This window comes from Nerophis lumbriciformis, linkage group LG13 (assembly GCF_033978685.3).
Source record: "Nerophis lumbriciformis linkage group LG13, RoL_Nlum_v2.1, whole genome shotgun sequence".
NCBI classification, from domain to species: domain Eukaryota; kingdom Metazoa; phylum Chordata; class Actinopteri; order Syngnathiformes; family Syngnathidae; genus Nerophis; species Nerophis lumbriciformis.
In genome coordinates, this window is record NC_084560.2 from 36592921 (window position 1) to 36617468 (window position 24548).

The 24548-nt window shown below is 36.0% G+C and overlaps 2 protein-coding genes across 11 annotated transcripts in view; one reads left to right on the forward strand and one right to left on the reverse strand.

Annotated features, from left to right (window-relative positions):
* LOC133613145 (probable 2-ketogluconate reductase) overlaps positions 1 to 10805 on the reverse strand; it is a 19590-nt gene extending 8785 nt beyond the window's left edge. The window contains exons 1-3 of one of the 4 annotated variants that reach the window (XM_061970538.2): positions 10698 to 10766; positions 200 to 238; positions 1 to 124 (exon numbers count right to left, since the gene is read on the reverse strand). The exon at positions 1 to 124 is cut by the window's left edge and continues 144 nt beyond it. In XM_061970538.2, the coding sequence (XP_061826522.2) occupies positions 1 to 124; positions 200 to 238; positions 10698 to 10751 (217 nt within the window). In that variant the 5' untranslated portion in view covers positions 10752 to 10766. Of the gene's footprint in view, positions 242 to 10697 lie in introns of all 4 variants that reach the window. The other 3 variants (XM_061970539.2, XM_061970537.2, XM_061970536.2) reach the window with 3 other exon arrangements.
* The window catches only part of parp4 (poly (ADP-ribose) polymerase family, member 4), a 117173-nt gene continuing 96828 nt past the window's right edge, over positions 4204 to 24548 (forward strand). For 3 of the 7 annotated variants that reach the window (XM_072914524.1, XM_072914527.1, XM_072914526.1), the window contains exon 1: positions 16986 to 17168. In XM_072914524.1, the coding sequence (XP_072770625.1) occupies positions 17004 to 17168 (165 nt within the window). In that variant the 5' untranslated portion in view covers positions 16986 to 17003. Of the gene's footprint in view, positions 4257 to 14573; positions 14624 to 16983; positions 17169 to 24548 lie in introns of those variants that run through there. The other 4 variants (XM_072914525.1, XM_061970889.2, XM_061970887.2 and 1 more) reach the window with 4 other exon arrangements.

Here is a 24548-nt window from a genome sequence, read left to right on the forward strand (position 1 = left end):
CGCTTACGACCGCCTTGAGGGAGGGCAGCGACCTGAGCAGGCCGAGCTCCGCCTCTGGGTAGCACTTCCACATGAGCAGGACCTGGATCCTGGCAGCGTACAGCCGCGGGTTCTGAAGGAAGTCCTTGAAGGAGACGATGTGGAAGTGTTGACGAATCATGTCAGCCATCTCCTCCAGTAGGCCGAATTCGCCACCCACCTCCGACACCAACGCCCACGGTCGCTCCTCCGCCATCAGCTACTGACAGATGACACAACATATTTTATTGCAGACAATAATTAGGGACAAGGCCGCACCTGGCTAATTTGGGGCCCTAAGCAGAATTTCATCTGGAGCCCCCCTTATTTAAATATGTTTTTACATTCTTAATGTTGAGTGATATTGACAACAAAATCAACACAATATTCAAACTCGTTACCTTTTATACATTTTTGAATCAAAACAAAGTCAATAGTACACAATACTTTAACCAAAGCAACAAATACTGTGTTTTTTTTCCTCAAAGTCCTCCTGTGTCCAGGGAACTATTCCCTGAGTTTGTAAACATTTGGGAAAAAACTCTAAAAGGGGATTTTGTGAAAATCACTCTAGTATCGATCGTATACTGATACTAGCCCTTGGTATCGACACTACAGCTATATGGATCAATCCGCCATCCCCTTTTACGTGTATGCCTGGCCAATCGATACTGATCATTCTGGTATCGCTTCAATACCAACTAAATACATGGCTGATATTGCCGGTACCAATACCGATTCCAATATAGTACTTTTTACTTGAAACGTAACTGGTCAAATATTTTGGTGAATTTCCCTCTAGTTAGTTCATAAGGATTATTGTATTGTGCAAAAAAGTAATTATATTTAATTAAAATTAAAAGAAAATGTTGCAGTATAAAGATTATTCCCTGCTTTCATTTTATTACACACAATAACAAAAAAAAAAATCGCAATTCCTAAACAACAAAATAAAGTAACAATAAGTGCAACAAAACTGTAGATATATGTTTGACAGTCTGCTTTTGATGTTGTTCAGTGCCAGCTGACTCAGGTGAGACGAGTGCTAAATGCAGAGAAATCTAAGGTGATTTTATTCTCAAATGGCAAACGACTGCCATTGAACATTTCAAAAATATCACCTGCTCATCAGGTTGAACTTGAAATGGTCAGTTAAGTACTTAACGTTTGTTATTGACGAGAATTTGTCTTTTTGAATCACACAAAAACTGAAAACTTAAAATTACATTGGGAGTTTTCTTACTAGTTAGGAAAACGCTCGATTCTGACCACTTTTATGCTTTTTCTAGACTATGCAGACTTGCTTTCAACGAATGCACCCAACACTTGTTTGAAAAAACTGTACACCAGGGGTGCTCATTACGTCGATCGCAATCTACCGGTCGATCTCGGAGGGTGTGTCAGTCGATCACCAGCCAGGCATTAAAAAAATAGTCCTAAAAATGAGCGATCATAAATCTTCACTATGACGTCACTTTCGTCACTTGATTGACATTCACGGCACCCGAGGGTCTTCTGAGATGACGCTGGCTGCTGCCAGCTCATTAAAATTACCGACTGGAAGGCGAGAAACACTTTATTTCAACAGACTCTGGCGCCGTACCTGTCGTCAAAACTCCAAAGACCGACTGCACAGTTGCACAATAAAAGCTCTGCTTCATCCTGCCTGCACTACCAAAATAAGAGTCTCAGAAAGTTGGCGTGCACAAGCTAGCAAGCTACGGAGTTTGCCGACAATGTATTTCTTGTAAGGTGTATACAAAGGAGTACGGAAGCTGGACAAATAAGATGCCAAAAACCAACCACTTTCATGTGGTATTGGACAGAAAGGAGGACTTTTTTTCTCCTCCATTCGAAAATGCGGACGTTATCAGCACCACTGTCTGATTCCAATCAATGCAAGTCATCACAATCAGGTAATACACCAACTTATATTCTTGTCTTCATGAAAGAAAAGAATCTATATGTGTTAAACATGCTTGTACTATCTTTAACCACCTTTAACTTGTTAACAATATTAACTATATGTGTTAAACATGCTTGTATTATCTTTAACCACCTTTAAGTTAACAATATTAACTATATGTGTTAAACATGCTTGTATTATCTTTAACCACCTTTAAGTTGTTAACAATATTAACTATATGTGTTAAACATGCTTGTTTTATCTTTAACCACCTTTAAGTTGTTAACAATATTAACTATTTGTGTTAAACATGCTTGTATTATTTTTAACTACATTTAACTTGTTAACAATATTAACTATTTGTGTTAAACATACTTGCATTATCTTTAAACATACTTGTATTATCATTAAACACCTTTAATGTATTAACAATATTAACTATATGTGTTAAACATGCTTGCATTATCATTAAACACCTTTAACTTGTTAACAAAAACATATATTTCATAAATAAGTAAATATAAATTATATATATGAATGAGGTAGATCCGCACGACTTGATCAATTGAAAAGTAGCTCGCCTGCAGAAAAAGTGTGAGCACCCCTGCTGTACACTGTATATCACTGCGCCTTATGTTTTATTACTGGTTGTGGCAACCTTGTCCACCATTGCACTTTATATGCAAAGGCAAACTGTCCATCTTTGTCAGTACGCAGATTTTCTCAATGGATGTTGGTTTTTTTAATATATAAATCACTTCTTGGTCTGGTTCCTCTCTAGTTATTTTCTTTATGTGTAGAGACTACAGTCGCTACAGTTTGAGGTCACAGGACATCCTTAGTTTGTTCCTAGCAGATGTGGGTAGAGTACCCAAAAATTGTACTCAATTAAGAGTACCGTTACTTTAGAATAATGTGACTCAAGTGAAAGTAAAAAGTAGTCATCAAAATAATGACTTGAGTCAGAGTAAATAAGTATTCTGTGAAAAAACTACTCAAGAATTGAATAACTATTGATTTATTTCGTAGTTATTTCTGAATGGTTCTTGGACTATACCACCACCTCAGGAACGTTGCTGAACTCCGCCCCTCACTCACTCTCTCTGATGCCGAGAGGCTCGTCCACGCCTTTGTCTCCTCCAGGCTAGACTACTGCAACGCACTTCTTGTCGGGACCCCCAGCAAGAACATCCAGAAGCTACAATACGTACAGAATAGTGCTGCTAGGATCCTGATGACAGTGTGGAAATATGATTATATCACACCAACTCTCAAATCCCTTCACTGGCTTCCTGTTTCACACAGGATTGAATTCAAAGTCTCCCTATTAACCCACCAGTGTCTCCATGAAAATGCCCCCCTCTACCTCAAAGAACTACTCACCCTCCAAATCCTTTACACGGCACCTCCGCTCCGGACAGGCTAACCTCCTCCAACCTCCGAGGACAAAGCTACGAACAATGGGAGAGCGGGCTTTCTGCTCCGCCGCTCCCTGTCTGTGGAACGCTCTCCCTGACCACCTGAGGGCACCACAGACTGTGGATGCTTTTAAAAAAGGCTTAAAAACCCTTCTTTTTAAAAAAGCCTTTTTTTAGATACATGCTTACTAGTTTTAGTATTTGGCTGTTCTGGTTTTTATTTTTATTTATTTTTTATTATCTTTTTAATTATTATTTTTTAATACACTGTAGCACTTTGAGGTTGTTTACTCAATGTAAAGTGCTTTTTTACAAATAAAATCTATTATTATTATTATTATTATTATTATTACTATACTTGTATTTAGTGTGTGTGTGTGTGTGTGTGTGTGTGTGTGTGTGTGTGTGTGTGTGTGTGTGTGTGTGTGTGTGTGTGTGTGTGTGTGTGTGTGTGTGTGTGTGTGTGTGTGTGTGAAACATAAAATGTATTAACAATTTACTTCAACGTGTTTTCTCTAGTTGGAAGTTGAATTCCTGTGGGCTGAAATGTGAACATTTCTACTTACACACAATATAAATGTTCTTTTTGCTAGTTTGAAAGTAATCATTGAAGATTTTTTTGCCGCCTGTCATATCACTTTTTACAGTCAATACATTTTTCTATGTACTAAATTAGTCTAATTTGTCAAATAATTCAGTGTCTTCTATTTTCACAGCTTCATGGGAAGTTGTAGTTTCCATGCTCTTATCTCTAATGTGACTGATGGCCAGACGCAGGGTGCCTCTCGTACACTAGGGGGCGACTGTGGTCATTTCAGCTTATTTAGCTATGTTTGATGTAAATACAATAGAAGAAGATAATGCTACATGCTAATAAGCAAGCGCTCATGACTCTAAAGCTACGACTCTAACAGGTAAGTTCAACTTTCAACTGCTTTTTGGTGTTGTTGGTAATATTTGAATGTGTTTAATGGACACTTGTGGGTATTAGGATAACCAGAGACATACAAAAAGATCGATTTTTTTTTTAGTCAAATGTCTTAGGAGGTTTCTGTTTAGCAGTTGTCTCAAACAGCCGGGATGTGTAATTAAAGTGTCTTCTTTGGGAACATTTTGACACTAAATAAACAAGTAGGTTTCTATTTTATCATATACTTTAAAAATACTGACTTATTTCAGCTTACTATAGCTGTACTTTGTGCTTGTTTGATTGGTGAAATGATATAACGTCACGACTGTTTACGTCGGATTGGCGGAATGGAGTCACGTGACTATGCCTGACGGAAGCAGGGTCGCTGACATAAGAATACGTCTTTGCGAGCTATAATCGATAATTATAAACAAGTGTGATATAAATAAATGTAGCAATCTGAATTAAACTCAATGCAATGGAGTTAAAGTAGCGTTTTTTTCTCCTCAAAAACACTAAAGTAAAAAGTATGTTGCATTAAAACTACTCTGACGAGTACAATTTATCAAAAAAGTAACTGAAGTAAATGTAACGGAGTAAATGTAGCACGTTACTACCTGGACTGATCACTTTGGGGGAATTTCAGTCCATTTTAAAGGATGGAGAAAACCGTTTTATTGGGCATAGTACTTGTTTTTAAATTATTTTTATGGAAACATTTCATACTTTTTGACCGTGTTTTAATCTTCATGTTATGGGTAATTTATATTTTTTAACTCGGGCGTGTGACCGCTTCTGTTTTTGTTGTTGTTAAATGTATATCTGTAACTTTGTTTTGCTGCCCTCTTGCACCGGGTCAAAAGATTTTAATCTCAATGAGGGTTTTACTTGGTAAAAAAAAAGGATATTGATCAAACTTGCCAACCTTGAGACCTCCGATTTCGGGAGGTGGGGTGGGGCGGGGGCGTGGTTAAGAGGGGAGGAGTATATTGGCAGCTAGAATTCACCAAGTCAAGTATTTCATATATATATATATATATATATATATATATATATATATATATATATATATATATATATATATATATATACATCCTGAAAATATGCAAACAAAACTGTGTTTAGATAATTGAGACTTCAAACTTGCATAAATAAATCTTAAGGAATATAACATAACTTGGCTTCTGAGAGCTTCAAAATGTAATGAATAAAATGCTAAAGTTGTTGATAAACAAGCAATTATTTTAATAATTAAATATGGTCATTTTAAATTAATTATAATGATCATTTAAAATTAATTATTTCAAATATGTTTATTTTAATGTATAATTCTATGGCTGGATGTAATAAGGAGTCAGAAAAAATACAAATAAAAATACAATTAATTTTGATATTTTTAGCAAAATATAGTAAAAATGTATTTAGTTTTATTTTATTTTTTTAATTAATAGATATATTTATTTTTAGGTAAGATAAACATAATAATACAATTTATCTCTAGTCTGGATGATTTAGTTCTTGTCACCCTGTTGTCCTCCCGTCATGAAAAAAGGCTGTCCTCACTCAGGTCCGCATAAAGCTGGAGGGGGCGTGGCCTCCAGCTCCGGCTGAAAATCGGGAGATTTTCGGGAGACTATTTGTCCCGGGAGATTTTCGGGAAAGGCGCTGAATTTCGGGAGTCTCCCGGAAAATTCGGGAGGGTTGGCAAGTATGACGGGCTGTCTCAGCGCTGAGGGAGGGGGAGGGGCAAACAAAGTGTGCCTGAGCGAGCAACAAAGCGAAAGAGAAACGCCAAATGTGAAAAAAATGGCATCATTTTCTGGATGCACGGACGACAAACTGCAACAGAAGCATCGATGCCATCAAAGTGATACCAATACTCAACTCGCAGCGATACTATCAATATTTGGATCGATACGCTCATGCCTGCTACACAACAACAGACATCGTTATATTATCTTCCTCTAACTCTTATTAATCTACTTTTTCATTTCCAGTTACCATCCTCGTACGTACTTCCTGTTTCCGTCTGCATTTCTCAAAAAAGCTAGCTTAGCGATTAGCATGCCTGCTCCAGTTTGTTCTTACTCGGTGTGTAACATGTTTATCTTTGTCATAATAATTTCTTAAAATGATAATAATCATAAAATATATGGTTGTTGTTTTTACTGTAATTGGAAAAACAGTACGACTGTTGATTTTACGGTAAAATTCTAGCTGCTGAGTTGCCAATTTAAAAAAAAAAAATTTTCATCGTAAAATCTACGCTTGTTGTTTTCGCAGGTAAGTACCATGAATGGAAAAGTTAAAAAAGTTAAAAGTTAAAGTACCAATGATTGTCACACACAGTACTACTTAGATTTTTACAGGAAAATTCTGCCGACAGAGCCCATTTTTTTTTACAGTAAAATGTAGATTGTGTTTTTTACAATGCATTACTGTAATTGGAAAAACTGTACTGTTGTTTTTATGGTAAAATTATTGTGACTGAGTTGCCAGGTTTTTTTTAAAATCTACGGTAGTTGTTTTTTCAGTGAATTACGGTAAATGGAAAAATTGTACTACTTTTATTTTTACGGTAAAATTCTGGCGAAGGAGTTGCCTTTTTTTTTTCATGGTAAAATTCTGGCGACTCTTACGTAAAATCTACGATTGTTGTTTTTACAGTGCATTGCTGTAAATATAAAACAGTACCACTATTTACGGTATAATTCTAACAACGGATTTGTCAGTTTGTTTTTACAGTAATTCACTGTAAAAACAACGACCGTATATTTTATGATGAAAAAAACAAACTGACAAATCCGTTGTTAGAATTATACCGTAAATAGTGGTACTTGTTGTTTTGGCAGGTAAGTACCATGATTGGAAAAGTTAAAAAAGTTAAAAGTTAAAGTACCAATGATTGTCACACACAGTACTACTTAGATTTTTACAGGAAAATTCTGCCGACAGAGACAATGTTTTTTACAGTAAAATGTAGATTGTGTTTTTTGCAGTGCATTACTGTAATTGGAAAAACTGTACTGTTGTTTTTATGGTAAAATTATTGTGACTGAATTGCCAGTTGTTTTTTTTAATCTACGGTAGTTGTTTTTACAGTAAATTACTGTAAATGGAAAAATTGTACTACTTTTATTTTTACGGTAAAATTCTGGCGAAGGAGTTGCCTTTTTTTTCATGGTAAAATTCTGGCGACTGTTACGTAAAATCTACGATTGTTGTTTTTACAGTGCATTGCTGTAAATAGAAAACAGTACCACTATTTACGGTATATTTCTAACAACGGAGTTGTCAGTTTGTTTTTTTTCATTGTAAAATATACGGTCGTTGTTTTTACAGTGAATTACTGTAAAAACAACGACCATATATTTTACGATGAAAAAAACAAACTGACAACTCCGTTGTTAGAATTATACCGTAAATAGTGGTACTTGTTGTTTTCGCAGGTAAGTACCATGAATGGAAAAGTTAAAAAAGTTAAAAGTTAAAGTACCAATGATTGTCACACACAGTATTACTTAGATTTTTACAGGAAAATTCTGCCGACAGAGACAATTTCTTTTACAGTAAAATGTAGATTGTGTTTTTTACAGTGCATTACTGTAATTGGAAAAACTGTACTGTTGTTTTTATGGTAAAATTATTGTGACTGAGTTGCCAGGTTTTTTTTTTTTAATCTACGGTTTGTTTGTTTTTAATCTACGGTTGTTGTTTTTACAGTGGATTACTGTAAATGGAAAAATGGTACTGCTTTTATTTTTACGGTAAAATTCTGGCGAAGGAGTTGCCTTTTTTTTTTTTTCCTGGTAAAATTCCGGCGACTCTTACGTAAAATCTACGATTGTTGTTTTTACAGTGCATTGCTGTAATTAGAAAACAGTACCACTATTTACGATATAATTCTAACAACGGAGTTGTCAGTTTGTTTTTTTCATCGTAAAATATACGGACGTTGTTTTTACAGGGAATTACTGTAAAACAAACTGACAACTCCGTTGTTAGAATTATACCGTAAATAGTGGTACTTGTTGTTTTTGCAGGTAAGTACCATGAATGGAAAAGTTAAAAAAGTTAAAGTACCAATGATTGTAACACACAGTACTACCGGTACTTAGATTTTTAAAGGAAAATTCTGCCGACAGAGCCAATTTTTTTTACAGTAAAATGTAGATTGTGTTTTTTACAGTGCATTACTGTAATTGGAAAAACTGTACTGTTGTTTTTATGGTAAATTTATTGTGACTGAGTTGCCAGGTTTTTTTTTTAATCTACGGTAGTTGTTTTTTCAGTGAATTACGGTAAATGGAAAAATTGTACTACTTTTATTTTTACGGTAAAATTCTGGCGAAGGAGTTGCCTTTTTTTTTTTCATGGTAAAATTCTGGCGACTCTTACGTAAAATCTACGATTGTTGTTTTCACAGTGCATTGCTGTAAATATAAAACAGTACCACTATTTACGGTATAATTCTAACAACGGATTTGTCAGTTTGTTTTTTTCATCGTAAAATATATGGTCGTTGTTTTTACAGTAATTCACTGTAAAAACAACGACCATATTTTTCACGATGAAAAAAACAAACTGACAACTCCGTTGTTAGAATTATACCTAAATAGTGGTACTTGTTGTTTTCGCAGGTAAGTACCATGAATGGAAAAGTTAAAAAAGTTAAAAGTTAAAGTACCAATGATTGTCACACACAGTACTACTTAGATTTTTACAGGAAAATTCTGCCGACAGAGACAATTTTTTTTACAGTAAAATGTAGATTGTGTTTTTTTACAGTGCATTACTGTAATTGGAAAAACTGTACTGTTGTTTTTATGGTAAAATTATTGTGACTGAGTTGCCAGTTTTTTTTTTTAATCTACGGTAATTGTTTATTGTATATTTATTTTCAGTGTTCATTTATTTACACATATACACACATAACACTCCTCTCTACTCATTGTTGTATTTGAAAGTGCAATGCTTTGCAGCCAGTAGCACAGCCTTTGAAGGAGCATAGGTATGGGCAGTGTAATATTCTGGGTTGGAGTCAATAACCAGGCGAGGTGACAAAGTTACGTCTCTTTACTTCATACTTCAGAACCGACTCCCACACTTGCCGTCAGGGTGCGCAATACAACGTAAACCGTTGGCCAACCAAAAAGTAACCACAGAACACTAGTGTTTAAGCGGACGTGACAACAGGCTGTCCTCACACGGACCTGGAGGGGGCGTGCCTTAAGTCCGGCTGGAAATCGGGAGAATGGTTGTCCCGGGAGATTTTCGGAAGAGGCACTGAAATTCGTGAGTCTCCCGGAAAATTCGGGAGGGTTGGCAAGTATGCAATAACTAGATGATCCATCTGTGGCTGTGAAGTGAACACTAGTAAAGTTGTAAATACTGTATAGAGTAGGCTAACCCATGTGGTTCCTGTGGATGTGAACACAAGTGGTAATTACTGTAGTGACTAAATAACATAGTGACGAAACAGACAGTGATTCATTTGGATGAAAGGGATAATGTATTTATATCAACTCTGTTGATCATTTTTCCAATTCTTTAAACACTAGAACATCTTTAAATTGTGCATTTTGTGCTCAATTGCTGAAAAACCAGGGCCCATCTGCGGTCCCCAGGCCCACGGCTTATTTTCAGTCTTTTTCATATAGTTAAAATCACATGCCTGATTCTGGCATGTGATTTTTTTATTACCGTAAAATCAACGATTGTTGATTTTACCATGCTATTGTACTTTATTTTCTACAGTAAAATTCTAGTGACAGGTGCCAGTTTCGTTTTTTTACCGTAAAATCTACGATTGTTGATTTTACCGTGCATTACTGGTAATGGAATAACTGTTCTACTTGAACTTTTACGATAAAATTCTAGCGACAGTTGCCAGTTTTGTTTTATACCGTAAAATCTACGCTCTTTGTTTTTAGAGTGAATTGGGAAAAAAACGGTCCTATACTTCTTCTTTTTTTTTTAAAAGATAATAAAATGTAAAAATTTAAAAGAAGAATTTTAAAAATGAATATTAAATAAATAAAAAAAAGTGGTCCCATACTTTTATTTCAAAATGATAATGATGAAATAAAAATAAAAGTACCGGTACAACAAAAATCATTCAAAAGTTAATGGGAAAAACAATATTACTTTTATTTTTATGATAACATTTTGGCAACTGAGCCACCAGTTTTTTACCTTGTTAAGATTTGTTAATCACTCGTTCTGATAAAAATACTGCTTAGAGTTCGACCTAACCTTACAAGTGTCATGCTACATTTACATGATACATATTGTATATATACAGTATAGATCCAGGATGCCCTGTATGATACATGGCCGTAGTCTCCAGTTATTCCGTTTCTACTTTATTTCTGTAAAAGCAGCATTTTCCAGTAACAAAATATGTTCTGAATTTTTTAATTTTTTTTTTAGGAATAAAACTCACCTCTTCTCGGGTGCAACTCCAAGTTGGACATGCTGAGTCAGCACTCGCAGTCATCCTTTTCACGGGCACAAGTTGGACATTAAACAAGACGAGTTAATGTGAAAACGAGCAGCGGGGTCAACAAATAGAGCAGAAAAATAGGCCCTGAAGAGGCTGAGTGGGGCCCGCGCACCGATTTGGCTGATGTGTAAACCTAACCAGGAAGCAACACGTCTTCGTTATTTGTTTACTGATCCGGTGCTGAAAAGTCAACAAGCGACGGGGTTTAATTGTCGCCTTGCAGCAGGATCGGAGAATTGCACTCATATCTGTCCTCCCGTCTGCTCGTCGGAGGATGTTTGTGGCGGAAAGAGTCGTGTCTGCTGCAGGAAATGTGATTCATCATTCAGTATTTGCAGGAACAATATCCTTGAATGTAAGGCCGCCTTTCCCCCTATACACGAGCGTAAATCTTGAAACATACAGATAAATAATAGATAAATAAATAGACATTCCCTTCAGGGTGGGGGGAGGACTTTGTCCCCCAGAAGAATTTAACAACAAGTTTCAAACAGCCCCTTTATTGCAGTGCTTTGGGAGGCGTGAGCGCATATCTTGACACAAACTGATAAATAAAAGATAAAGCTATAGGCTTCAGCAATAATAATAATAATAATAATAATAGAGGGCAGCACGGTGGAAGAGGGGTTGGTGCATGTGCCTCACAATACGAAGGTGCTGAGTAGTCTGGGGTTCAATCCCAGGCTCGGGATCTTTCTGTGTGGAGTTTGCATGTTCTCCCCGTGACTGCGTGGGTTCCCTCCGGGTACTCAGGCTTCCTCCCACCTCCAAAGACATGCACCTGGGGATAGGTTGATTGGCAACACTAAATTGGCCCGAGTGTGTGAATGTGAGTGTGAATGTTGTCTGTCTATCTGTGTTGGCCCTGCGATGAGGTGGCGACTTGTCCAGGGTGTACCCCGCCTTCCGCCCGATTGTAGCTGAGATAGGCTCCCGCGACCCCGAAGGGAATAAGCGGTAGAAAATGGATGGATGGATGGATAGATTTTATTTGTAAAAAGCACTTTACATTGAGTAAACAACCTCAAAATGCTACAGTGTATTAAAAAAAATAAAAACATAACAAAAAAAATAAAAACTACAACAGCCAAATAGCTAAAACTAGTATGCATATATCTAAAAAAAGGCTTCTTTTTTTTTTTTTTTAAAGAAGGGTTTTTAAGCCTTTTTTAAAAGCATCCACAGTCTGTGGTGCCCTCAGGTGGTCAGGGAGAGCGTTCCACAGACTGGGATAATATTTGAATATTGTTTTTAATATTTTTGTGCAGCACTTTGGAAACATTTTTGTTGTTTAAATGTGCTATATAAATAAAGTGGATTGGATTGGATTGGATCGGGAGCGGCGGAGCAGAAAGCCCGGTCTCCCATTGTTCGTAGCTTTGTCCTCGGAGGTTGGAGGAGGATAGCCTGTCCAGAGCGGAGGTGTCGTGTGGAGGATTTGGGGGTGAGTAGTTCTTTGAGGTAGAGGGGGGCATTTCCATGGAGGCACTGGTGGGTTAGTAGGGAGACTTTGAATTCCATCCTGAGTGGAACAAGAAGCCAGTGAAGGGATTTGAGAGTTGGTGTGATATGGTCATATTTCCGCACTCTCATCAGCACTTCCTTTTGACCCCGAAAGGGACAAGCGGTAGACAATGGATGGAAAAACATTCACGTCGAGGGGGGGCGTGAAAAATGATTGCACCCTAGAAAAATGTAACTGAGAGCAAGTTTCAAACAGCCCCTTTATTGCAGTGCTTCTTGAATAGTAGAGTGGGCATCTCTTGAGGGGAGCGTGAGCGCATATCTTGACATACAGATAATAATATATAAATAAATATACATTCACTTCGGGGGTGGGGGGCGTGAAAAACCGTTGTACCGTAGAAAAATTTAATTGTGAGCAAGTTTCAAACAGCTCCCTTTATTGTGTGGAAAACAAATCTGTCCCATGGGGGGGCATGACAGAAAATAATTGAGAACCACTGACATAGGGCGTTTTGCGTGAATAAGCACGGGTAAAAAGTTGATCAATGAATGACATGTGAAATTTGACCTCAAACGTATTCCTAGCCCCTTCCTGCTCCTTCTCCGATAAGAATAAAATGGCAATGATTTGTGAATTGTCCCCTGAGGCGGGCAGGTAAAGGATCACACTGGGGTGGAAATCTGGCAAGATAAGCATAATCATATTCAATTTGTTAATTTGCTCTCAATAAATAATTGTTTAACAATTTAAGTTTTAGTACAAAAATGCATTCAATAAAATCCAAGTTCAATTAAAGACATATGAAAATAGTTCCCCATAAAGTGTGATTTTACAAAAAATGCTTAGGGACCCCAATTGAATGACAGGGGCCCACGGGGGCGTGGCCACAAGACACATTCAGGCGCATTAGGAAAATCTATAATTTGATAATAGTATTTTCATTAGGTAAGTATGTGGAATTATCTGTAAATATGTATGTGTTTTATTATGTAGGGCCAAATGGGACAAAAGTAAGAAAATCAATGAATATTTAAATATTACAGTTGTCAATAATCATTAGAATTACAAACATATATGTGTTTATCAATCAATTAATCACAATTCATTTATAAAGCCCTAAACCACAATGAAATCCCCTGACTGGACAAGGAAAAACTCCAAAAGACCGAAAAAAAGGCTGCAATGAATGCCAAGTGAGTACATTTATTTATTTAACGTAAACATTCATTATTTATTTCAATACTTTATTAATTATTTATTAATGATTTCATTTTATCTTGGTTTAAATAATTATTTCACAAATTGTTAAATTATTTTATGATTTAATTCAGTGGTTCTGAAAATGTTTTTGGCACCAGGTAGCACTTCAGGAAACACTTGTCTCTCCAAGTACCACCATAATCCAATTAATACAATCCACTTTATTTATATAGCACATTTAAACAACAAACATGTTTCCAAAGTGCTGCACAACAATATTAAAAACAATATTAAAAAAAATATTTAAATATTATCCTTAGCTCCACCAATGACTGAATAAAAACAATAAATAAATAAATATAGAACCAATATAAAAACAATACAAAATTAATTTGATTAAAAACGATTTTAAAGGGAAAAGCCAATTAAAACAGTAAATAGAAATCAAAATTTATATTTAAAAAAAACAGAGGACAGAGGACCACACAACTCACGTAGCGTTTAAAGCCAAAGAATAAAAGTGGGTCTTAAGACGAGACTTAAGACCCACTTAAGTGTTTTTAATGACCAACATTAAAACACAGTAGCGTAGTAGACCAAGATATTCATAAAAAAAATGCACAGGTGTTATTTAACAAGTATATTTTTGTACTTTTGGGCACTGTAACATCACACAGAATTTGAATAGTGGCCCTGTGTTTGAATAATAAATTTGGTGATTATTGGGTGTTACCACTAGATAGAGCCCGCGTACTACAGTTTGAGAATCACCGATTTAATATATTATTTAGTCATTTAATTATATATTGATTCATGATTTAATTTATTATTTTATGATTTGATTATTTCTTTGATCATTTAAATCATTATTTTTCTAATGTATTTGATTATTTAGGGATTTAATCAATTATTGAATCATTTAATTAATTATAGATTTCATTATTTCACGTTGTAGTGAATTATTTCAAGATTGTTTAATTATTTCATGAACGTGTGTGTCATTGCTTCGGGAATTCGTCCTGCCTGTCAAACTCATCTGTCAAAATCAGTAAAGGAAAGCACATCGACGAATCAACAAAATGGGCTGTGGCTTTTTCGGCTTGCTTTATTTTGAAATCAAAGCTTTTGCTTTGACATCACCGGAACCGAAAATAGTTCCTGACCCTCGCCAGCCTGACGGCCGACGCAGACGTGACAGGTCTTGTTAAAACCTCCGAATTTCCTCCTCACGCATTTATTAGTCCTACATTTTGAGCTAACTCGTCGTGTACGAACAATGACGTGCATTTTGTCTTAATGTGTTAACTTAAATTGTCACGGAATTCCAAACTAAATGGTTATACTGCCACTTCCTGGTTATCTGTTTCTTTGAGTTGGCTAATGTTGTGTTTTAGCACGATGTACAAACGTACTAAATATGCATATTTACAGTATTTACATTAGTTAAGTAAGTAATTGTTGTTGAATACTGGCGTTACGTCAGTGGAGTAAATCAGACTGCTGCGCCTTTTTATTTACTTCCTTGTTGATGCCACTTTTGTTGGTGTGGTAAAGACTTAATATTGTACCTTTTCCTAGCTGCTTTCTGCTCTGTCACTGATAAATAACAATGGAACAATTCCCCCTTTGGCTCCCTCAGCGCACAGCTTAGTGCTTGTCTTCACCGCGGTGGTGGTAGGCTTGAATCCAGGTTGAAAGTAACAATTTGTACACAAAAAAAGAACAATGTATTTCCAATTAGTTTGTTTTTTAGTACAAAACATGCACCACAGTTAATTCAAGTTTAATTAAAAAAATGTAAATGTTTCAGATGAAGAAAAAAGTGTTAAATGTTGTAAAGGGGGAAGGATCCAATTATAATTTTGCTATCTGTCTATTAAATTATGTTTATAAATGTGTATATTTATGAGAGTAGTGTTATTTAAAAGTATATCCTATCGTATCTAAATGCATTTTAAAAAGTGTGTCAAATATGGGAGTGTGTGGCAATAGAGTGATTTGCATATTACCTATATCTTGACACATGCGGAGAAATAAGTAAACATTTACTTCAGGGGGGAGTGAAAAAAATGTCCCCTAGAAAAATTTAACTTTGAGCAAGTTGCAAACAGCTCCTTTGATGCGGTACTTATTAAATAGGGCGTAGGGTATCCGGGGAAGGGGGGGCGTGAGAGGAAATTGCGCAATAGTATCAACTTCGGGGGGGAGGGGTGAAAAAAATTATGTCCCTTGAGAGGAGCGTGAAAAATAATTGAGAATCACTTTACAATGGGTGTCAACTTCTTTGTTTCGAATTTATCGCAATTCTTATTTCTAATGATTCTCAATCCATTCAAAAAAATCTAAAATCGATTTAAAAAATGGTGTGTGTATATATATATATATATATATATATATATATATATATATATATATATATATATATATATATACGAATGTATGTATACACACATATATGTACATATAAACACACATATAAATGCACATATGTGTATATATATATATATATATATATATATATATCCATCCATCCATCCATCCATTTTCTACCGCTTATCCCTTTTGGGGTCGCGGGGGGCACTGGAGCCTATCTCAGCTACAATCGGGCGGAAGGCGGGGTACACCCTGGACAAGTCGCCACCTCATCGCAGGGCCAACACAGATATATAATTTTATACACACTGTATGCACATATATACACACTTATATAAATGCACATATATGTATATATTTATATTTTTTTATACACAAGTATACATATAAACACACATATATATATATATATACACACACAAATATAAATGCACATTAGTGTATATATATATAAACGATTTTATACACACATGTGCATATAAACACACACATATATATATATATATATATATATATGTATATATATATATATATACACACACATATAAATGCACATGTATGTACTGTATGTATATATATATATATATATATATATAGATATATATATATTTTGTTTATACACATGTACATATCAACACACACATATATATATATATATATATATCTCCATCCATCCATTTTCTACCGCTTATTATATATATATATACACACACACACATATATATATATATATATATATATATATATATATATATATATATATATATATACACACACACACATATATGTATATATATAAAAAAAACATTTTAATTTTTTTTTAATCTGTCCTGTTCAGCCACTCACACAAATCATATAGTTGATGAAGATGCTCATATCTGCTGTACACATTTACTTTAGAAAAGAGAAGTGTTGGATACTTCTTTTGTTGCCTTTTTTGTATTTGACATTATTGAATGTTTGGGTAGAATTTTATTCAACACAACCAGTTTTCTTTTAAGTTATATAAAAATGGATTAGAGCTGTTTGTTTATTTTATGGAGGAATATATTTAATCACAGAACTGGCACCCAATGTTATTAAAAAAGTATTGATTTTGAATCGAGAGTCGATTCTGAATTGAATCGAATCGTTTGCTGCCCTAGTGTTTACCCAACATCATGATTTTGCAATGTGGCAGGAAGCGTATCAGAGTATGACGGCCAATGTCTGTATTGCCTGACGGATGTCGTCTGTCTTCAGGCATGGCCGTGTTCGACAAGTGCTCCGTGCTTTTGGTGCTGAAAGACTTACCGTGCAAAGAGAAGAAGAGTGTGAGCTCGCTGGTGACCGAAAACGGAGGACAATTATGCTTTGCGGTCAACAAGCAGGTAAGCCATATTGTGCAAAATACAGGAAAAACATGCACTATCCAAAAAACTTAATAAAACAAAAAATAAAGACGTGCACGGCAAAAAGTATACTTAAAGAAAAAGCAAGGCCAGCAACACTCGTGTCCTTCAAATAATTTCAATACAAACTGCGCGGGCGCTACCAAACAGACCGTTTTCGAAAATGTCTTTGTCACTGTACAATCTTCAACATGAAGTGATGCACCATAGTCACAGCTGTGGTCAATCAATTGACATAACTTCAAAATGAAAGTGCACAAATAGACAAAATGGAAAATTGTACAAACCCCGTTTCCATATGAGTTGGGAAATTTTGTTAGATGTAAATATAAACGGAATACAATGATTTGCAAATCATTTTCAACCCATATTCAGTTGAATGCACTACAAAGACAACATATTTGATGTTCAAACTGATAAACTTTTTTTTTTTTTACAAATAATCATTAACTTTAGAATTTGATGCCAGCAACACGTGACAAAGAAGTTAGGAAAGGTGGCAATAAATACTGATAAAGTTGAGGAATGCTCATCAAACACTTATTTGGAACATCCCACAGGTGAACAGGCTAATTGGGAACAGGTGGGTGCCATGATTGGGTATAAAAGTAGATTCCATGAAATGCTCAGTCATTCACAAACAAGGATGGGGCGAGGGTCACCACTTTGTCAATAAGTGCGTGAGCAAATTGTTGAACAGTTTAAGAAAAGCCTTTCTCAACCAGCTATTGCAAGGATTTTAGGGATTTCACCATCTACGGTCCGTAATATCATCAAAGGGTTCAGAGAATCTGGAGAAATCACTGCACGTAAGCAGCTAAGCCTGTGACCTTCAATCCCTCGGGCTGTACTGCATCAACAAGCGACACAGTGTGTAAAGGATATCACCACATGGGCTCAGGAACACTTCAGAAACCCACTGTCAGTAACTACAGTTGGTCGCTACATCTGTAAGTGCAAGTTAAAACTCTCCTATGCAAGGCGAAAACCGTTTATCAACAACACCCAGAAACGCCGTCGGCTTCGCTGGGCCTGAGCTCATCTAAGATGGACTGATACAAATTGGAAAAGTGTTCTGTGGTCTGACGAGTCCACATTTCAAATTGTTTTTGGAAACTGTGGACGTCGTGTCCTCCGGACCAAAGAGGAAAAGAACCATCCGGATTGTTATAAGCGCAAAGTTGAAAAGCCAGCATCTGTGATGGTATGGGGGTGTATTAGTGCCCAAGACATGGGTAACTTACACATCTGTGAAGGCGCCATTAATGCTGAAAGGTACATACAGGTTTTGGAGCAACATATGTTGCCATCCAAGCAATGTTACCATGGACGCCCCTGCTTATTAAAGCAAGACAATGCCAAGCCACGTGTTACATCAACGTGGCTTCATAGTAAAAGAGTGTGGGTACTAGACTGGCCTGCCTGTAGTCCAGACCTGTCTCCATTGAAAATGTGTGGCGCATTATGAAGCCTAAAATACCACAACAGAGACCCCCGGACTGTTGAACAACTTAAGCTGTACATCAAGCAAGAATGGGAAAGAATTCCACCTGTGAAGCTTAAAAAATGTGTCTCCTCAGTTCCCAAACGTTTACTGAGTGTTGTTAAAAGGAAAGGCCATGTAACACAGTGGTGAACATGCCCTTTCCCAACTACTTTGGCATGTGTTGCAGCCATGAAATTCTAAGTTAATGATTATTTGCAAAAAAAAAAAAAAAAAGTTTATGAGTTTGAACATCAAATATCTTGTCTTTGTAGTGCATTCAATTGAATATGGGTTGAAAAGGATTTGCAAATCATTGTATTCTGTTTATATTTACATCTAACACAATTTCCCAACTCATATGGAAACAGGATTTGTACAAAATAAATCAAAGACTCAGTACAGTATTATAGGAAAATAAATAAAGCAATAACAAAAATAATTTTAAAAAATGTGGGGGAAAAAAATTAATAAGAAAATGTAAAAAAAAAAATTTTTTGTACACATTTCTTTATTAACCTTTTTTTTTTAACACATTTTTAAAAATTATTTTTTTACTGCTTTATTTATTTTCCTATAATACTGTACTGAGTCTTTGCTTTATTTTGTACAATTTTCCATTTTGTCTATTTTTGCACTTCCATTTTTGAAGTTGTTCTTGATTTATTATGTCAATTGATTGACCACAGCCATATTGTGCGCCACAAACCTTGCCTTTTGTTTTAGTAGGCACTTCCTGTTTGGGTCGCTTACCCAGGATACCACAGTACCAATACTTTATTAAAACACAAATATTGTTCATGTTTTTTTTATTGTGTGATGCCGAGAAGCAACATTTTGCACCACTTTTTAATGTATTTATTTTAATTTTTTTGTTATTATTCCACCCCGTTTTTGGTCTGCCTTCTCCACCAACATTTCCCAACCAATTCATATCCAATCAAAAGTAAAAATGTTCAACTCCAGAAAACATGGGCTTGCATCCAAATCGCCAGAACAAAAACCTCACATCTTTCTGCCACTTTTTTCCCCATTGAAAATTATTAGACTTTTTTCCCCCGAATACCTCACACTCAGGTTGGGTGATTGGTTCCATTTACTTTTTTGATAAAAATTTGACAAATGAAATTCAAGGAGCTGAATATAGTGTTTTTTTAAATCAGGCCCCTTCGTAGGCATCTAAAGATCCTTCCGTAGACAAGGGGGGTGCTAGAGGTAGTTGCCGTGTAGCTCAATGTAAACACTTGAAAAGCTCTCAGTCTCACCAAGTAAATATTTCAAATTTCTAGTCAAAATATCAAAACAAACTTAAAACAAGTCACAGTTCCCTGAATAGTAATTTTCCTGTGAGACATAAGAACTTGTTTTTAGACAAAAGATCAGGGGTGTTCAAACTTTTTGACTCAATAAAAAAATTAGGCCTGGGGCCAAATACATGTACATAATATGATGGATATACAATTAATATAATTGAATATTAAGAGTATGTGAAAGCTGATACCAAGCAGCTAAAATGTGCCAAACATGGATAAGTATGGAGGGAGTTCTTTACATTTACCCATCATGCACTCTAATGGGTTTAAATGAGTGTAATTTATAAAAAATGTTTGTGGTGTTTGGACTTTTTTCATAATATCCACAATGTTCATCGAGCAGATTGCGGTATGTGTAACCATGTGTGTTGACATTTTTTTTTCTTTTTTTTTTTTGCACCATGACTAGAGGAGGTTGTTTGGATTGTGTCATATAAGTAAATGCTGTGCTATTATCTGTAAGTAATTTCAAGGGTCATTGTTCTGATTTATTCATGTTGTCCACAAAATGGCATATGTTGTATGCAGGGACTGCTTGATATTTAAGATTAATTTGTAAAAACATACAATAGATATTCTGAGGAAAAAATATTACTTTAGAGCATCACCGTTTTGTTAAAAGACACATAACCTCACAATACTAGTAAGTATATCTGATAATAAGTTTTTTTATTGTTAATTTCAGAATCTCTTTGAAGTTTTTTAAAGCTTAAATTTCTTATTCAGGAAATCTTACCAAGACAATTTTGCAGAAATAACTTGTATTAATTTTTGTACTCCTCAAGGGCTTGTTTTTCCAGTCAACCCTAATGAATCAGTATTTGCAAAATGTTAACATGGTAACGTTTTGTTCTAGCATTTTAGCTCACTTTTCATTTATTTCATTACTTGGCGCCATTTTGGAAGTATGCTAACTGTTCCCTTTTTAACATGTAAATGTTAGTATGTTCATGGTTTGTTTTAGCTAGTTTTGTACATATAATCCTAAAAATAGTTGATTTTGTTACTTTGCACCATCTTGGAAGTATGTTAACTGTTCCTATGTTGGCACGCTAACTTCAGAGTGCTAACATTTTTTGTTAGCATTTTAGCTACTTTTGGACATTTTTCATCTAAAATTAATTGATATTGCTACTGGGCACAATCTTACAGATTTGCAAAATGCCAGCAATTGTTGTTTGGTTTACATTTGCATTTATTTCCCTGCATTAATGTTAGCATGCTAACGTTTTGTTCTAGCATTTTGGCTCACGTTTCATTTATTTCATTACTTGGCGCCATTTTGGAAGTACACTAACTGTTCCCTTTTTAACGTGCTAATGTTAGTATGCTAATGTTGTACATATAATCCTAAAAATTGCGGATTTTGTTACTCGGTACCATCTTGGAAATATGCTAACTGTTCCTATGTTGGCACACTAACGTTAGAGTGCTAACATTTTTTGTTAGCATCTTAGCTACTTTTAGACATTTTTCACCTAAAAATCATTGATTTCGCTACTGGGCACAATCTTACAGATTTGCAAAATGCCAACAATTGTTGTTGGGTGCATGGCGTGCATTTATTTCCCTGCATTACTGTCTGCCAGCCAGCAGTGGCAAATTAAACGGGAGCTGTGGAAGTCTGCACAAGCTGCCTGGCTGCAAGCCACCACCTCCTTTAGCCAGAAAGAAAGCCTGGCGAGCCATATACCGCCTCTTCGCGGCCACCAACATGCATCTCCAACAGGAGAATACGCAGATTCTTATTTTTTTGCACTAAAACGAGACTGATTGAATTGGGAGCTGCCAGCAATGGTTGCTGGGTGCTTCCTGTGCGACTCTCCGCATTTAGACGAGTTTGATTAAAAAACAAAACGATATGCGTTCGATAAAACATTGGTTATTTTTTTTCTTCTTCGTTGGAAGAAAGCAGAAGTTGCAAAGCAAAGTTGGTTGCATAAACAAAGACACTTGCTCTCTGGTAACTGAATGAGCAAATAAGTGATCACTGGTCAGTGGGCGGGACACGCTAACAGTCAATCAGTGCTATCAGTTTGTTGTCTCGCAGTTAATTCTTTGCATGGAGTGAGAAGACAAAGTCAATATGAGTGCCTGTTCCATGTCTAGGTTAAAAACAGTAGTAAAGTATGTTCCATGTCTTGGTTAAAAACAGTAGTAAAGTCTGTTTCATGTCTGGGTTAAAAACAGTAGTAAAGTCTGTTCCATGTCTTGGTTATAAACAGTAGTACAGTCTGTCCATGTCTTGGTTATAAACAGTAGTACAGTCTGTCCATGTCTTGGTTAAAACAGTAGTACAGTCTGATCCATGTCTTTGTTAAAAACAGTAGTACAGTCAGTCCATGTCTTGGTTAAAACAGTAGTAAAGTCTGTTCCATGTCTTGGTTAAAAACAGTAGTACAGTCTGTCCATGTCTTGGTTAAAACAGTCGTAAAGTATGTTCCATGTCTTGGTTAAAAACAGTAGTACAGTCTGTCCATGTCTTGGTTATAAACAGTAGTAAAGTATGTTCCATGTCTTGGTTAAAACAGTAGTAAAGTCTGTCCATGTCTTGGTTATAAACAGTAGTACAGTCTGTCCATGTCTTGGTTAAAAAGAGTAGTAAAGTCTGTCCATGTCTTGGTTATAAACAGTAGTACAGTCTGTCCATGTCTTGGTTATAAACAGTAGTACAGTCTGTCCATGTCTTGGTTATAAACAGTAGTACAGTCTGTCCATGTCTTGGTTAAAACAGTCGTAAAGTATGTTCCATGTCTTGGTTAAAAACAGTAGTACAGTCTGTCCATGTCTTGGTTATAAACAGTAGTAAAGTATGTTCCATGTCTTGGTTAAAACAGTAGTAAAGTCTGTCCATGTCTTGGTTATAAACAGTAGTACAGTCTGTCCATGTCTTGGTTAAAAAGAGTAGTAAAGTCTGTCCATGTCTTGGTTATAAACAGTAGTACAGTCTGTCCATGTCTTGGTTAAAAGCAGTAGTACAGTCTGTCCATGTCTTGGTTATAAACAGTAGTACAGTCTGTCCATGTCTTGGTTAAAAGCAGTAGTACAGTCTGTCCATGTCTTGGTTATAAACAGTAGTACAGTCTGTCCATGTCTTGGTTATAAACAGTAGTACAGTCTGTCCATGTCTTGGTTATAAACAGTAGTACAGTCTGTCCATGTCTTGGTTAAAAGCAGTAGTACAGTCTGTCCATGTCTTGGTTATAAACAGTAGTACAGTCTGTCCATGTCTTGGTTATAAACAGTAGTACAGTCTGTCCATGTCTTGGTTATAAACAGTAGTACAGTCTGTCCATGTCTTGGTTATAAACAGTAGTACAGTCTGTCCATGTCTTGGTTATAAACAGTAGTACAGTCTGTCCATGTCTTGGTTATAAACAGTAGTACAGTCTGTCCATGTCTTGGTTAAAAAGAGTAGTAAAGTCTGTCCATGTCTTGGTTAAAAGCAGTAGTACAGTCTGTCCATGTCTTGGTTATAAACAGTCGTAAAGCCTGTTCCATGTCTTAGTTATTTGCCAGGTGTGGTTTGATTGAACAAAGAAACGGCGCACCTCCAAAAGCACTTGAATTATTTCCCCTTGAGAACAAATATACCAGGTGTGGGACAGGTGCTTAACAGGTGTGTGACAGGTGTTTACCCAGTGGTGTGCCGTCAGGGCCAGCAAGGCCTTCTTTGCTGGCCTAACATAACCAGAAATCATGATCATAATCAAAGATAAAAGTCATTTTTAATTTACTTTCCCTAAATATCTAAAAGTATTCATATTCTCTTCATGTTATATTATGCTCCTTCCAGTGCCGTTGTTTTAAGGTTATAGAGTTTTTATCCAATCAGAATTCAGCTATCTTATGTTGCCATGCTGTACCAAATCTGCCTAGCGCCTTCAGAATCAATAATGCAGGCGTCTAAGTGAACGGGCACAAACATTTGACAGACTGTTGCGATAGCCAATCAGATCACGAGTTGTTGTCAGTAAGGCCTTCTAGGTGGCCTAAGGCAGATATATAGTGATGTAATGAGCTAGGTAACAAAAGAACTCCATTACCCAGCATGCCACAGTACTGAAGAGCATGCCCAGTAGCCCCGTTTAGGTTGTTGAATGTAGACATGTAGCGGGATGTTTTTTATGAGCACGCTGTGGAGTAAACTTTAAGAAGTGAGCCAACACACCTCGTCTTCATCTTTTATGATTAGACAAGACAACACATATATTTGCAAGGCCGTTTTCAAGAAGGATATTTAAAGAGGAACTACATCTTGTGAGACCATGTCGGCCAACCCCGGAAGCTAGCTCAGCTGTCGATGAAATGTGTGACAGTTTGACCCCACACTGTCACTGTTTGACCTTTGGACTTCCTCACAAACCGTGCACATTTGTTGGGAAGCTCAACATGGACACAAACATTCAATCTTGTTAGCCAGTGAAAAGCATGTGCTCAACAAACAAATTGTTACCTGTCACTCACCATGGCTCTGAACTATTGACCAAAAGAGTCAGGGTGGGGTTGAGGGCTTTATATAGGTGACCACACCTGCATTCACTAATTAGGCCAAATTTGGGT